The sequence below is a fragment of the Macaca fascicularis genome, chromosome 3, assembly GCF_037993035.2.
Source record: "Macaca fascicularis isolate 582-1 chromosome 3, T2T-MFA8v1.1".
Taxonomy (NCBI): Eukaryota; Metazoa; Chordata; class Mammalia; order Primates; family Cercopithecidae; genus Macaca; species Macaca fascicularis.
In genome coordinates this window covers 112,289,730-112,307,066 of record NC_088377.1, presented here as the reverse complement: position 1 = coordinate 112,307,066, position 17,337 = coordinate 112,289,730, and the positions used below count along the sequence as shown (strand labels likewise).

The 17,337-nt window shown below is 35.8% G+C and overlaps 1 protein-coding gene across 17 annotated transcripts in view; it reads right to left on the bottom strand.

Moving 5' to 3' along the window:
* Window positions 1-17,337, bottom strand: part of SNX13 (sorting nexin 13) — a 181,696-nt gene that overhangs the window by 154,907 nt on the left and 9,452 nt on the right. Inside the window, exon 2 of one of the 17 annotated variants that reach the window (XM_065542246.1) lies at window positions 552-569. The exons of the other annotated variants lie outside the window; for them this stretch is intronic. Coding sequence (XP_065398318.1) covers window positions 552-569 — 18 coding nt within the window. The remainder of the gene's footprint in view (window positions 1-551; window positions 570-17,337) is intronic. 17 annotated transcript variants of the gene reach the window in all.

Here is a 17,337-nt window from a genome sequence, read left to right as displayed (position 1 = left end):
CCAGAGTGTTTTGTCACATCCAAAGGATCACACTAGCTCCCTAGCAATGGATCCTAACCAGAATGAAATATCTGAAATGACAGTATAAAATTCAGAATATAGAGGGAGCAAAGAAACTCAATGAGATCCAAGAGAAAGATGAAATCCAACACAAAGAAGCCAGAAAAACAATCCAATTCAAAAAATGACATAGGTGTAATAAGAAAGAACCAAACAGAACTTCTGGAATTGAAAAATTTCAAAATACAGTTGGAAGCCTTAGGAATAGACTAGACAAGCAGAAGAAAGAGTTTCAAAGTTCAAAGACCTATCCTTCAAATCCACCCAGACAAAAGACAAAAGAATTTAAGAAAACAGGGGGAAAAAAAAGCCTTCGAGAAATAAAGGATTATGTAATGCAACCAAACCTATGGCTTACTGGCATTCTTGAAAAAGATGAAAGTAAGCAACTTGGAAAACACATTTGAGAAAATAATTCAGGAAAATTTCCCCAATCTGTCTACAGAGGTCAACAAACAAATACAAAAAAATCCAGAGAAATCCTGCAAGACACTATACAAGACGATAATCTGCAAGACACACAGTAATCAGACTATCCAAAAATGAAAAAATCTTAAAGGCAGCTAGAGAAAAGAGACATATTACCTATAAAGGCAAACCCATCAGACTAATAGCAAACTTCTCAGCACAAATTTTACAAGTCAGAAGAGACTGGGGGCCTATTTTAAGCATTCTTAAAGAAAATGTCATATCCCACCAAATTAAGCTTCTAAGTGAACGAGAAATAAAGTCTTTCCCAGACAGTCACTAAAGAAATTTGCCACCATGAGACTGGCCCTACAGGAGAAGCTTAAGGGGGTTCTAAACATAAAAGCAAAATAACAATACTTGCTGCCACAACTAACAATCAAGATTACAAAGCCAACTAGCTAACAACACTAGGCAGGAACAAAACCTCACATATCAGTATTACCCTTGAATGTAAATGGAATAAACACTCCACTTAAAAGACACAGAGTGCCAACTGGGTAAACACAGACCCATTCTCTTACTACCTTTAAGAGACTCATCTCACATGTAATGACACCCATAGGCTCACAGTAAATGGTTAAAGAAAGTCTATCACACAAATGGAAAACAAAAAAGAGCAGGGATTGCTATTTGATTGTATCAAATAAAACAAACTTTAAACCAAAACACTAAAAAAGGACAAAGAAGAGCATTATATGATGACTAAAGGTTCACAAACAGGAAGATGTAACTGTCCTAAATATACACACACCCAACACTGGAGCACCCACATTTGTAAAATTACTACTATTAGGACAAGCTGCTCCAGGACCCCCACCCCTCTATGCAGTTAACCCTTACCCTGAATACTCTGCAACTGCATTCCTGAACCCTTATCTTAAAGGCCCCACAGCAAGGTCAACAGACTTGTGAGCAAAACCCTGATTACAGCCCCCTAGGCAGCACTGGGGAGGTCACGAGAAACATGGATAAACCTAAGTTACACCCTCTTGTAAATTCCTATATTGTAAGCCCATCAGGAGATGATATGTGGTAAAGTTAACCGACAAACCACCCCAGGATCTCTCTCCCCCATACAAACCCCTCATTTTGTAAGCTCAGGGCTGCCTCCTCTGACTGTGGTGGAGCAGCCCGACAGGGTAAGGAACTTACTCACCTGACCTTGGAGGTGTCGCTCTCCGCCTTCCTCTCTCTCTCTCTTTCTTTTTTTCTCTCTCTCTCTCATTCTTTCTTTCAGCTAACCTTACAACTCCTACACCTAAAACAAGACTTAGTCACACAATAGGGACTTCAACATCCAACTGACAACATAAGATAGATCAACAAGGCAGAAAACTAACCAAAAAATCCTTAAGTTAATTTGACACTTGACCAATTGGACCTGAGAGACATCTACAGGTCACTTAACCCAATGACTGCAGAGTATACATTCTTCTTATCTGCACACAGAACATACTCTAAGACTGTACACATTGCTCTGTCACAAAGCAAGTCTCAACAAATTCAAAACAACTGAAATCATACCAAGTATCTTCTCAGACTACTGTGGAATAAAAATAGAAATTAATACCAAGATGATTCTCAAAACCACAAAAAATACATGGAAACTAAACATCCTGCTCCTGAATGACTTTTGGGTAAACAAGGAAATTATGACAGAGAACAAAATCATTTGTTAAAAAGTGAAAACAGAGCAAAACCTCTGGGTTGCGACAAACACAGTGTTAAGAGGAAAGTTTACAGCACTAAACGTCTACACCAAGGAGCTAGAGAGACGTCCAATTAACAACCTCATCTCGCACCTAAGAGAACTAGAAAAACAAAAACAAACCCCAAAAGCTAGCAGAAGAATAAGCTCATAAGCTAGTAGAAGAAAGCAAATAACCAAAATCACAGCAAAATTCAAATGAAATTGAAAGCCAAAAAGCATACAAAGGATCGACAAAATGAAAAGTTGGTTATTTGAAAGGATAAATAAGACTGACGGACCATTAGCTAGCTAAGCAAAAAAAAGAAAGATTCACAAATAACCACAATCAGACATGACAAAGGTGACATTACAAGCAACCCAAGAGAAATACAAAAGATCCTCAGACTACTATAAACATCTGTATGCAAACAAACAAGAAAATCTAGAGGAAATGGATATATTCCCGGAAATTCACAAACTCCCAAAATTCAACTAGGAAAAAATGGAAACCCTGAACAGACCAATAACAAAGTTCCAAAATTGAATCAGTAATAAAAGAAGAATGTATCAACCAAAAAAACACCCTGGACCAGATGGATTCACAGCCAAATTCTACCAGATATACAAATAGTACCAATCCTACTGAAACGATTCTCAAAAAATCTAGGAGGGGGGATTCCTCCCTAACTCATTCTACAAAACCAGAATCATCCTGATACCAATTTCTGGCAAAGCCACAACAAAAAAGGAAAATTATAGGCCAATATCCCTTATGAACACAGATGCAAAAATCCTCAACAAAATACTAGCAAACTGAAGCCAACAACATATGAAAAAGAAAATTCACCTCCAACAAGTGGGCTTTATTCTTGGCATGCAAGGATGGTTCAACATATGCAAATCAATAAATGTGATTCACCATATAAACAGCATTAAAAACAAAAACCATATATGATTACCTCAATAGATTCAGAAAAAGCATTCAGTAAAATCCAACATTCCTTCAAGATAAAAACCCTCACAAACTAGGCATCGAAGGATCATACCTTAAAATAATAAGAGCCATCTATGATACACTCACAGTCAACATCATACTAAATGGGCAAAAGCTGGAAGCATTCCCCCTAAGAACTAAGAACTGGAGCAAAACAAGGATGTCCACTCTTGCCACTCCTATTTAACATAGTACTAGAAGTCTTAGAGCAATCAGGCAAGGAAAACAAATAAAAAGCATTCAAACAGAAAAAGAAGTCAAATTATTTCCCTTCACTGACAATATGATTTTATACCTAGAAAACTCTAAAGATTCTGCCAAAAGACTCCTAGACCTGATAAACAACTTCAGCAAAGTTTCAGGATACAAAAATCAATGTACAAAAATCAATATTATTTCTATAGACCAATAAGGGAACAGTCAGGCCAAAAACCAAATCAAGAACCCAATCCCATTTGCAATAGCAATAAAAAGAATAAAATACCTAGGAATACAACTAATCAATGAAGTGAAAGATCTCTACAAAGAGAACTATAAAACACAGCAGAAATAAGTTAGAGAAGACAAAAACAGGAAAAAAAAATCCATGGTCATGGAATAGAATAATCAATACTGTTAAAATGTCCATACTGCCCAAAGCAATCTACAGATTCAGTGCAATTCCTATCAAAGTATTAACATCATTTTTCACAGAGTTAGAAGAAAACTATTCTAAAATTCATATGAACTAAAAAAGAGCCTGAATAGCCAAAGCAATCCTAAGCAAAAGAAAACAGGCATCACATTACCTGACTTAAAACTATACAAGGCTACAATAATCAAAACACCGTGGTACTGGTATAAAAACAGACACACAGACCAATAGAACAGAATAGAGAACCCAGAAACAAAGCCATACACCTACAACCAACTGATCTTCAACAAGGTCGACAAAAATAAACAATGGGGAAAGGACCATTCAATAAACAGTGCTGGGAAAACTGGCTAACCACATACAAAAGAATGAAACTGGACTACCTCTCACCATGTATAAAAACTAACTCAAAATGAATTAAAGACCTAAAACTGTAAAAATCCTAGAAGACAACCTACGAAATACGCTTCTGAACACTGGCTTAGGCAAAGAATTTGTAAGTCCTCAAAAGCAAATGCAACAATACCAAAAACTGACAACTGAGACATAATTAAACTAAAGACCTTCTGCACAGCAAAAGAAACTATCAACAGAGTAAACAGACAACCTACTGAATGGGAGAAAACATTTGCAAACTATAAATCTGACAAAGGAATAATATCCAGAATCTGTAAGGAACTTAAGATGAATCGACAAGAAAAAAAAATTTTTTAAATGGGCAAAGGATATGAACAGCCACTTCTCAAAAGACATACAAGCGGCCAACATACTTTTTAAAATGCTCATGACTAATCATTAGAGAAAAGCAAATAAAAACCAAAATGAGGTATCATCTCATGCCAGTCAAAATGACTATTATTAAAAAGTCAAAAAATTACAGATGTTATTATAAAGAAAAGGAAATGTTAATACACTGTTGGAAGGAATGTAAATTAGTTCAGTCCCTGTAGAAAGCAGTTTAGAGATTTCTTAAAGAAGTAAAATTGGAATTACCATTAGACCCCACAATCCCATTACTGGGTATTTACCCAAAAGAAAATGAATCTACCAAAAGGTAATCTGCACTCATATGTTTATCACAGTACTATTCACAATAGCAAGGACATGGAATTAACCTAGGTACCCATCAACGGTGGACTGGATAAAGAAAATGTGGTACATATATTACGCAGCCACAAAAGAGAATAAAATCATGTCCTTTGCAGCAACATGGATACAGGTGGAAGCCATTATCCTAAGCAAAATTAACACAAAAACAGAAAACTAAATACCACATTCTCACTTAAAAGTAGGAGCTAAACACTGGGTACACAGACACGAAGATGGGACCAAAAGACACTGGCCACTGCAAAGAGAGGAAGAATGGAGGGGGCCAAGGGTTGAAAAACTACTTATTTAGTACTATGTTCACTATTTGATTGATGGAGTCAATGGAAGTCCAAACCTCAGCAATGCGCAATATACCCATGTAACAAACCTGCATATTTATCCCCTGAACTTAAAATAATTTGAAAAACAAAAATAGTTGGTCCATACACATATAAAAATCAGAAGAGCCATAAATAATAACCTAACTAGTGTTCTCACCACCCTTTTATAAGGTGACAGACTACAGCAAAGTCAAGTAAGAAAAGCCAAAATTCTCCTCAGAAAGCAGCTTCGAATACATTCCAACGTAACTAATGTTGACCTGAGTTACCAGAATTTCATACCATACAGTTCAGTAGAAATAACTGTGGTTAGAAATTCTCAGCCAAATGATGTCACCTACCATAGCCAAAGAAAAATCTTAATAGCATTCCTACAAATAGTCTGAAACTGTATCTATAAAACAAAACTTAGAAATGTACCCCCAGATGACAATTGATCTAATGTGCAGAGTTGTATAACAAATACCCCTGAGTTTTAGAACAATTGATACTATTCATATCCACCTAAACATCAGATAAGTCAATGAAAGCAATTCAGAAGGAGGAAAGTGAAACAAGCATCATTTAACGTAATTGCTCTTCAGTTTTCATCTTGTACATCTGAAACATCTAAAACACATCTAAAACCATGAATACAAAATATACATTACAAAAATGTATGTCACTCAGTTACTAAAAGTATCCTTTTGGGCTGCACAGGGTGGCTCACACCTGTAATCCCAGCACTTTGGGAGGCCAAGGCAGTAGGATCACTTGAGGCCAGGAGTTCAAAGCCTGCCTAGGCAAAAGTGTAAGACCCCTCTCTCTAAATAAATTACTTAAATTAATGAATGAGTAAAGAATAAAATTTTAAAAAGAAAAAAAAAAGGTGTCCTTTTGATGTGGCCTAAATCCCCATGACTCAAAACAGGCTTCATCTATCTGGTGTCATAGCCTCAAAAAGTTACCTTACATTTCACAATTCAAACACAGGTGAAATAAGACAACTATATGCAAAATAGACTAATGTTTAAAAGTATAAAAGCTTTAATCATGATGTATATTTCGCTTAGTAAAAGCACATGGGTTTTAATTACTAGTTAACATGATATACTATAATTATGTGAAAGTCTTGTTTTCACTTAGCATACAATTTTCTTATTTCTACAACAAGCTGTTACCAAATTTACCATTTTACTACTTACCTTATTCTGACCAAAAATATATTTGAGTATTTTTGAGAATGTTTGAATGAACTCTTCATTCAAAAGCAATTTCATAGTTCTCTTGCATAACTAGAGTAGCTCTTAAAGCCTACACATACACTATACTTTTAAAAGCTTTCTTTAATTGTAAAAGAAAAATAAATTTGAAGCGATCTGTGGGTGGTGATGTCTGATGTTCTTATATTTCAAAGTTTAACAGTGAAAAATACAGAAATCAAGTTACGTGCCAAATTAATAAAATGAGTTGCAGTTAACCCATTTATTCTTACAAAAACTTTGAATCAGTGCAGCAATTATAAATTTCCAGTCCCATATACAGTTTATACTTTATGTAAGAGATTTCTTTGTGAATTTCATTTTGATTCTCTATGCGTAAAAATTCTAATGCATAAATAAGAGGAGTTTGCCTACATAATATATAAGGCCCTTTTTCACTCTAAGTCTATACCATTTCTTGTATGTTGAAAAAGTGAAACCTATAAATAGTTGCTCATGAATCTAGAACTGGACAACTTAAAGTGTTCTTGAAAAATATGAAGTATAAACAAATAGTAAAAGGCTTTGCCATCATTTGGTACAGCAGAGTGTACTCAGCCCAGCAGCACAGTGGAGTGAGAAGAGCAAATCTTAAGACTTCATCAACCCTTAAGACTTCACAGCCTCCCCCTGCCAGTGTTAGAACAGCCTCCAACCACTATCCAGGAGCCTGTGGGACAACAGACCCAAACTCTGGGGCTCTCCTTAGATCTTGCACAATCAATACAAACCCCTTACCAAAGAGGATACAAGGATAGGACTTTCTATAAAATTCAATTTATCAAGATCCGGACTGATTCCTAAGAACTGTTTACCCAATTCCCAATTACTGTCCACTACAGGACTGCCGGATGCATTCTCTAGACTAATAATGAACCCACTAGGCCTTATTATCCTTGTTCATCACAGAGAGATAAATACATTCAGTTATCAATTCTCTCCTACACTCTTGACCACTGTACTGTTCTTGCTTTTTCCTCCCTTATACAATTCCCCACTGATTCCATCCCTCCTAAAGTTTCCCTCTAGGATCACTCTGTTCCAAAGTCAAAACAAACACTTCTATATCACCGACAACTTCACTATTTTTGCTTCAAGTAAAAGCTGCTTCTCCTGCAGCTCTCTCAAACAAAGGCTGCTTATTCTTTCATTAATCATGTACCCAACTTAAGGATGCAGGGTCATGATCCCAACCATAACTCCCAGCCCATTTCCTGTAAAAACCCCCGTTGTTCCTGTATAATTCCTGCTCATTAGCATTACCTGGGAGAGTAGGGGGATTTTAAAATCCCACTACCCAGCTTACGCCACATACAAATTAAATCAAAATAGTTAGGCTGTGAGCCATTCATCAGAATTTTCAAAGTTCAGGAAAGCTGAGATAAGGGCATTGTCAGTTTGTGAACTTCCCCAGATGACTGCAATATGCAGTTACTTGTGAGAACCACTGATGTATGTACTACTAATAATTTACAAACATTCCTCTCTATCAGGAATGCTGAATAACCTTCAGTTATTTTAACATACATGTGGATAATCCATCAAACATGCTACTTTTAATATCATAAGCATTTCACCTCCACCAACATTCACTACAACTTCACTTTAGACCACACACCCTCATTTACATAACTCACTTCTGTAGTCACTTTCCTATCTATATTGGACTCCATGGTTCACCATTTCAACCATTCTCTAGCAAATATCCTCACTTATCACATTATGTTGGAACTGCCTGTCTACTAATGGAGTAAATAGGTCACACAGGCAGGGAGTGCAGGGTTACAAATACTCATTTCCACTTTTGAAGGAGTCCTCTTCTAGTTTGGCTAATCAGGGAGAATACTCACAACAGGGCAGTGGAAGAGGACACTGCAGAATTTAAAGTTAGTGGGGTCTTAGTTTCTACTACAAAGCACAGCGGTTGTTAATTATTCAGCACTGCTACATGTAAACCCAAGCTCCCACTGCCCTCATGTATATACCACATATCGTAAGTCTCATGAGGGCAGAAACTGTGTATGCTTTGTTCAGTGTTGTTTGTCTGATGCCAAATATAACAACATCTGCCACAGAGTAGGCTCCCAGTAAGTATGTGTTGACTAAGTAAAACAAAAATAGAGTAGACGTTCTGATTAATCATCTAAACTAATGTTTTCTAAATCAAGATTTTTTTCTCCAGTGAACATCTTCACCAGTTTATTTTCCTTTCTGATCATTAATTGGCATCAGAACATTTAGGTTCAGCTTGACCTTGGTTTCAGTATCCAGTCAATTTACTGGGTAACTACTATCTTCAGAGCAGAAAGAAAGGGAGAAGATTAGAATACGAAGTGTAGCAATAAACAAAAATTACTGGGGGAAAAAAAAAAGATAAAGAGAAAATTATCAAGGCAGAAAAAGATAATGCAAAACACTACCTTTAAGAGCAATTTCTTAAAATGTAATGAAAAATTATCTCATGTGTGCTTACTCAGGGAAAGGTATGAAAGTAGATATGCAGACTGTTTTTAAAATGAAAACAGTAAACAATATTTTAACTTTTTTACTTAATACACTTTCACACTGGTTTACTTTTCAAGTAGCATGTAATATTATAAACAAAAACGGCATTGCAAATAATATTTTATTTTTAGATAGCACATACCACTTTCCTACAAAGAACACACCATATGGTTAACTCATTTACATTCAGTTAACACTCATTTAAAATATTTAAGTGAAGACATTACTCCTAACAGTTATTTCTACCATGCAAAAGTCATAAGGCTGTCCCAAAACTTGTACTCCACCACATGAAAAAAACATGAAATATCCTGTTTGAGAAAGCAAAACAAGAAAGTTGGTCCAAATTGTAGTAATAATCAGGAAAAATAACTTAGCATACACAGGATCTTTAAAACAGACTTGCATATAGAAAGTTTTAAAAAGAAAATGAATATGTATTTATATACTGTCAAAGTTCAATTATTTAAATGACAAATAAAACTTTTAAAACCCCTCAATGAGAAAAGATGTAACATTATGAAGGTGGTAGCAATGAGGGCAAACAGACTGCTGCCAAGTGACTCTGTAAAGATGCAGCTGACCAAAAACAGATGATCCTCAAGAATACCATGATTTGAGCTATAATTCCTAGACCTGAGTGCTACTAAAAGAACGGGTCAGCCCAGTAGGGATCTCCAAAGCTAAAACCCAGAGAGAATGTGCTGGGAGAAAAAATAAGAGAAAGCACCCCAATAATCCACGAGATTATAAAGCAAGGAGAAGAAAACAGATCTCATATGCAGGGAGAACAGAGTTGCAAATACTAGTTTCTACTTTTGAGAGTCCTCTTCTAGGAGTTGTGACTAAACAGGAAGAAAACTCACAACAGGGCAGTGGAAGAGGACACTGCAGAATTTAAAGTTACTGGGGTCTTAGTTTCCACTACAAAGTACAGTGGTTGTTAATTATTCAGCACTGCTACAATGTAAACCCAAGCCCCTACTGCCCTCAAATCCTCAATAAAATATTCTATAAATATATACACCATCTAGATATGATAGAATTCACGAAAAATACATTTATTCAAAATTCAATTTGGGGAAAACTATAATGGTTTAACTTCAGCTCTTCTTTTATCTATTTATCTTGTATATATGATATTTGACACCACTAATGAAGCTAACTTTTTAATGCATTATAGAATTTAAATAATTACCTTTTGACACCAAAAGCAACAAAGTAAACATAAATTGGACTATATGAAAATTAGAAAATTCTGTGCTTAAATGATACCATCAAGAAAATCAAAAGCTGTCCCACAAATGGGAGAAAATATTTGCAAATCATGTACCTGATTAATAGACTTCTACTCGGAATATACAAAGAATTCTTAAAACTGAGTAAGAAACATGAATAACCCAATTTAAAAATGGGCACAAGACTTGAATAGATTCTCCAAAGAAGATATACAAATGAAATATGAACATAAACGCATGAAAAGGTGCTCTCTAGAGGCAATAGAGAGATGCAAACAGAAACCACTATGAGATGCTATTTGCACTCACCAGGATGACTGTAATCAAGTGTTCTGGAGGATATGGAGAAAACAAAACCTTCCTACATTCCTGGCAGAAATGTAAAATAGTGCAGGCACTTTGAAAAACAGTTTGCAGTTTCTCAAAAGGTTAAAGAATTACTGTATAACCCAGCAATTCCATTCCTAGGTATAGACTCAAAAGAAATGAAAACATATTTCCACTAATGTTCACAGCAGCATTATTTGTAGTGACCAAAAAGCAGAAATAACCCATATGTCCAGCAACTGATGAAAGGATAAGCAAAATGTAGTATATCCATACAATGGAATGTTACTTAGCAATAAAAATAAATTTGAAGTCCTATTACATGATACAACGTGGATGAATCTTAAAAACATGCTAAGTGAAATAAGCCAGTCACAAAGGCCCACATATTGTACAATGCCACTCATATAACATGTTCAAAATAGGCAAAACCAGCCGGGTGCAGTAGCTCACCCCTGTAATCCCAGCACTTTGGGAGGCCAAGGCGGGCGGATCACTTGGGTCCAGCAGTTCGAGACCAGCCTGGCCAACATGGTTGAAACCCTCTCTACTAAAGATAAAAAAATTAGCTGGACATGGTGGTGTGCGCCTGGAATTCCTGCTACTCAGGAGGCTAAGGCAGGAAAATCACTTGAACCCAGGAGGCAGAGGTTTCAGTGAGCCAATATCATGCCACTGCACTGCAGCCTGAGCAAAAAAGTGAGAGTCTATCTCAAAAAAAATATGCAAAACCATAAAGATGGATTAGTGATAGCCTGCTGTGTGAAGGAGAAAGAAGTGGGGAGTAATGGCTTAAGAGGGAGGAGTTTTCAGTTTGGAGTAATGAGGTACTTCAACTTACTTTGATGACAGATGCCCAACTCTGTGAATATAGCAGAAGCCATTGATTTGAATGCTTTAATTAGGTAAATTGTATGCTATGTGAATTGTATCTTAATAAAGCTGCTTTTCAGATTACAACTAAACAACCCAGAGAAGTAAAATAAATAAGCAGAATAGGCTAAAGGACAGACATACAGATCAAGGGAACAAAACAGATTCAAGATAAAACAAAATAAAAACAATTCTAAAAATAAGTATTTTAAAATACAAGATACCACCTCTAGTGCAGTGGTTCTCAGCCAAGGGCAATTTTGCCCCCTGTGAGACATTTGACAATGTATGGAGAAAGAATGTATTATCACACCTTGTTAAGGAAGGCACTATCACAGACCAGGCCAGGGATGTTGCCAAGCATCCTACAATGCACAGGATAATCTCTCACAACAATGAAGAGGACGAAGAAGGGGAAAAACAGGAGGAGGAGAAAAAAGAGGAGAAGAGGAAAAAGAGGAAAAGGAGAAAAAGAGAAGAAAGTGGAGGAGGAATAAAGGTATTCTATATTAAAGAGACAAATCAATCACATTACTCAATTAGAATCTGGTTCTAACTGGGAAAATTTGAACATACCAAGTATTAGATTATAATCAGGAATTGTTGGTAATTTTACTAGGTGTAACAATAATGTTGTGGTTATATGTATTTTTTAAATTCTTACGCCTGGGAGATTCAGGAGAGCATTTTAAAAAGTGGCATAATATCAGCAATTTACCTTAAAATAGTTGAGTATAATAACAACAAAAGTAACAGAGAAAGTTAGGGCGTGTCCATAGAGGCAAGGTAATAGAAGATAAACACGAAGAAAGTAGAGAGAAAGCAAATATGACAGTTTTAACAAATCTAGGTAATTGTATGATGGGTGCTAGTGACAGTATTTTTTTTTCAGGGTTTCTGTGTGTTTGAAAGTGTGCTATATAAAAAATTAATTTAAATTAGGAATACTTTTCCCCTACAAAACACATCACAAAAACACTAACAATATGTAGAAAACTGCTTGGAAATTCTGGCTTAAAAAAAGGTAAATTGTTGTGTTACCTAGGTCTGGGACAGCTCATTTTTAGAAAGGCAAAATCTATAGAAAAAGATTAACATATTTGAAAACATAAAATTTTGTCTTAGTAACAAAACAAAATCACAAAGTATACATATACTTGTAAAAATACATGCACCATATGCAACAAAGTATTATAATCCATGAGTAAACAGATGTTTATAAATCATTAAGAAATAGACTGCTACTCCACAGCCAGCACGGTGGCTCACACCTGTAAATCCATCACTTTGGGAGGCTGAGGTGGATGGATTGCTTTGAGCTCAGGAGTTCGAGATCAGCCTGAGCAACATGAGGAAACCCCATTTCTACAAAAATATAAAAATCAGCTGGGCATGGTGGCACATGCCTGTAGTCCCAGCTACTTGGGGGGCTGAGGCAGGAGGATCGCTTGAGCCTAGGAGGTCAAGGCTGCAGTGAGCCATGTTCGTGCTACTGTACTCTAGCATGGACGACAAAGTGAGACCCCGTCTCAAAAAAAGAAAAAGGAATAGACTACTACTCCAAAGAAAAACAGGATATGAACAGCAATTCAAAACAGGAAATATAAAAGGCTAATAAGCATATGAAAAGATTATCTACCCTACCAGCAATCAAAGAAATCCAAAATTTTAAAGCAAGAATGTAACTTTTCACCTATGTAATAAACAAAGATAAAAAGTTATAAGTCAAATTTGTTTGTTTTAATAAGCTAAACATTTCTGTTTTAATAAGCTAAACATAAGATTAAAAAATATAAACTATGCTCTTGGCATTTATTTTGACATATCTATATACATATATATACACACACACATATATTGTGTGTATATGTATATTAGAAACAGTGTCTCACTCTGTTGCCCAGGCTAGAGTGCAGTGATGTGATCATAGCTCACTGCAGCATCCAACTCCTGGACTCCAGCAATCCTCCCACCTCAGCCTCCTGAGCAGCTGGGACTACAGGCACACACCACCATGCCTGGCTAATTTTTTAATTTTTTGCAGATACAAGGTCTCCCTACACTGCCCAGGCTGGTCTAGAACTCATGGGCTCCAAGCTATCCTCTCACCTCAGCCTCCTGAAGTACTGGGATTACAGGCATGAACCACAGCACCCAGCCAGAAATTAAAATATTCTTGACTGTCCAGGTTTCTCAATAATTTTCCTATTCCATAAATACTCTGTTCTCTTTAAACTGCCTGTCCTTATGACACTAAACTAAAGTAATATGTATTATTTTGACATAATACAACACTACACTTTGCATTTCTAACCCAACTTTCTGTCTACCTCCTAAGCACTCTGTTTGGGCCACATTATAGTACTTAAAATCCTCAAGCATCAAGACCATTTCTGTCATTACCTCATACTAAAAATAAGCTCAGTTACATGGAAATTCACCTTCAATTCCTTTAACTGAATTAGAACAAATTTAGCTTATCTATCAGAAGATTTCCACTCACAAAGTGTTCCTCCACTAAATAAAGTACACAAAACTTTTATCACAGCAGTTCCCTGGTACAAAGGCAAGATAAAACAGGCCATATTCACAAATGTCCCCCAATCCTTCTATCATTCATACAGGACAATAACAATACAAGAATAAAAGTCCTAGTATTTACAAGTCTTGATTTCTGCTTTTCTCCATAATATAGACTCCAAGGGGAAATCAAAGCAACACAAGCCTATCACAGCAGAGAAAGCTAGATCCTCAGTGCATGGTATTAACACTTCATTTCTTTCTTACGAAAAGGAGCACCCTCTAAAACAACAATAGGAGCTATCATTTATTAAGTGCTTACTTGGCCAGGCACAGTAGCACATGGACGTAGTCCCAGCTACTTGGAGTCCCAGCTACTCAGCTACTTGGACTGAAGCAGGAGGGTTACCTGAGCCCAGGAGTTTGATGCCAGCCTGGGCAACACAGCAAGACCCCATCTCTAAAAAAAAAAAATAATATATTAAGAGCTTACTGCTGGCTAGGATTTGCTAGTCACTTGAACTATATCTAGTTCTCACAATTCTATGACATAAGTTATATTAACTATTCTACAGATTTAAGAAATAACAGCTAAGTGACAAAACTGGAGCATGAACTGAGCTTTGGCTTAAAACCCAAGTGTGTTCTTGAACCATTACTTTACACTGACTCTCAAGGTTTTTTAAAAGGGAGGATGGGCAAAATTCTGCACATAATATCTAAATAATCAAACAAAACTGATTTATTTAGATTCAAAAAATTCAATTTTTCTGAAATTTTGACAGAACTAACCTGTCACTAACATCTTAAAGTCCTTGATGCTTTTTAGGAATCCGATGTAGATTTTGTAGGTGTTAAGATAACTTTCAGGGTATGTTCTAGAGTTAGTAACAACTCAAGATCAGAACAATGACTCTGACCCTGAAAACACTAAAAGATTCTTTTAACTGACAATAAAAAGTAAGATTTATAGTATTCATTTAACTCAGAGATGATGTCTTTTCAATCAAGATAAATTCAGTAAGAGGTATACAAGGAAACTGTACTGGGCTCTACTGTTCATGAAAAAAGTATATAAACCATTCTATTTGTTCCCCTTTTAAATTAAGAATAAAAAGTATTTTTTAAACCCATAAATAAAGTATAACATACAAATAGAAGTTACATTTTCTATTTGGGCTTTTTTAATCTATTTGAGAAGGAGTAGAAAGATTAAAGGCCAGGGAATAAACCCTGAGAGAGCATGCTGGCAGGCCTGTAGACACAGAGAAGAATAATGAAGACAGAAAGGAGAAAAAACAAATCAACAAATACACAAAAGATCAGTGACAAGAAAGAAAAGATGGAAAGCATAGAGTATAACTATATAAAGGAACAGAGACAGATATAGATTCACCCCCAAAGGACCTTAATGGCATAATCTCCAACTAAGTAAAATGTTACTGTAACAGGCGGAACACCCCACTCCTTAAGTATAATAGTTTAATCTATTATTATATGAACAAGATCAGCAGCTGCTGCATAAAGGGACTGAAATTATGTATATGCTTAATATCTACAATTTAAATTTACATCAGTACAAATTTTATCTGTAATACCTTAGCCCTAAGTCTCTTTACCTACTGCACAGTACTATTAACACCACTCAAGTCAACTACATATTTTTTTTAAAAAGATTTTTAACATTCCTCACCTTTCTGCTCTAAGACAATTCAATAGAAGAGATTATATAAATTGAGAGCCACTTTACATAAAACTTCATCAAACTGACAAGAACCATAGTACTTCTCATGTCAGAAAACTACAATAATAGCATTTCAAAAGCATAATATGCAAGTGTACTACAATCTTTCCTTTTCATTTCATCTATAGTAAAAGTTTTAGTTTCCAGAAGAAACATATTGGTTAGCCAAAAATTCTGGTTATGATCAATTCGTATTACACAGGTGTCATCCCTTTTGATTTCCTTCTGAAATTCAGTCTAAATCTCGCTCTTAGTATTCACTTTGGAAATGCAATATGTAAATTGAAAAGTTAGTAAAAACTGAGATAGAAAGTAAGGAAAGAATTAGATCATCTGGGTCACAGAGGATTACTCTGACATTTTAAGACTACCTCAATCAAAGAACACTAAAACAGCTTCAAACATTAAATTCTAAGTTTTGAAAATAAACCACTTGCTATTTATATCAGAGGAAATAAGAATAATGCCTCAGATTTATTGTTACTGTAGAAAACATTGCACAGTACCTGTGTTACTTCACTTAATAGTTGCAACAAACATATGAGGTCAGTACCATTAATTTATAAGTCACATATACGAGAAGAAAGCTGAGGCTCAGAAACGTTAGTAAACTTTCCAAGGTCAAAATGCTCGGAATCGAGAAAACTTAGATTCAAATCCAAATAATCTGACAACAGCCATCACTCTTAACCAAAAGGATACATTTTTATTCAGAAATTAAGAATAGTTGGTTTGGGATTAGAGATATAGACACATATATAAAAAGATGATTAACACTGAATCCTAGTATAAAGATAATCTAACTTTCATCGTCACATAAATTTTGTGTTAGTGCCTATTATATGACTGAATATTCTGAGCTACTGACATTAATTTCAGGAGTTTTAGATTCATAAAATACATTTTTAATAAACCATAAAACACTCTCAAGTCTATTTGGGTTTTCTAAAACCTTTATGTAACCAATACTCACTATTTGTAAAGTATATTATTTCAGTTTCTTTTCCTGTATCTTTGTGGTGTTCTGCCCTTCAACCCCTGGGCCACAGAGCACTATAGGTCCATGGCCCATTAGGAATCAGGCCGCACAGAAGGTGGTGAGTGGCGGGGAGTGGGCTTTTCCGCCTTAGCTCAGCCTCCTGTCAGATAAGCTGGGACATTAGATTCTCACAGGAGCACAACCCCGATTGTGAATTGCACATGCAAGGATGTAGGTTGCACACCTTATGAGAATCTCATGCCTGATGATCTGAGGTGGAACAGTTTCATCCTGAAACCATTCCCCACAACAGCCGTCCGTGGAAAAATTGTCTTCCACAAAACTGGTCCCTGGTGCCAAAAAGGTTGGAGACTATCATTGTAGCCCATTCATTTTACTCTCCTGACTCCCACCAGGATTAAGACTATTGCAATACTTTTAAGTGTTGAGCAGTTAGGTACTGTACAAGAAAAAGATCAGATGTTAGTAACTAACACCAGATGTAAAATAGCTGATTATATTGATAGTTGCATCTGATTAAATGCCAATTGTGTTTCTAAGCTGAGAAAAATTCTGAGAAAAGAAGCTATCTCAAACTCAGGAAGAGAATAAATTGCAAAATACAATATTA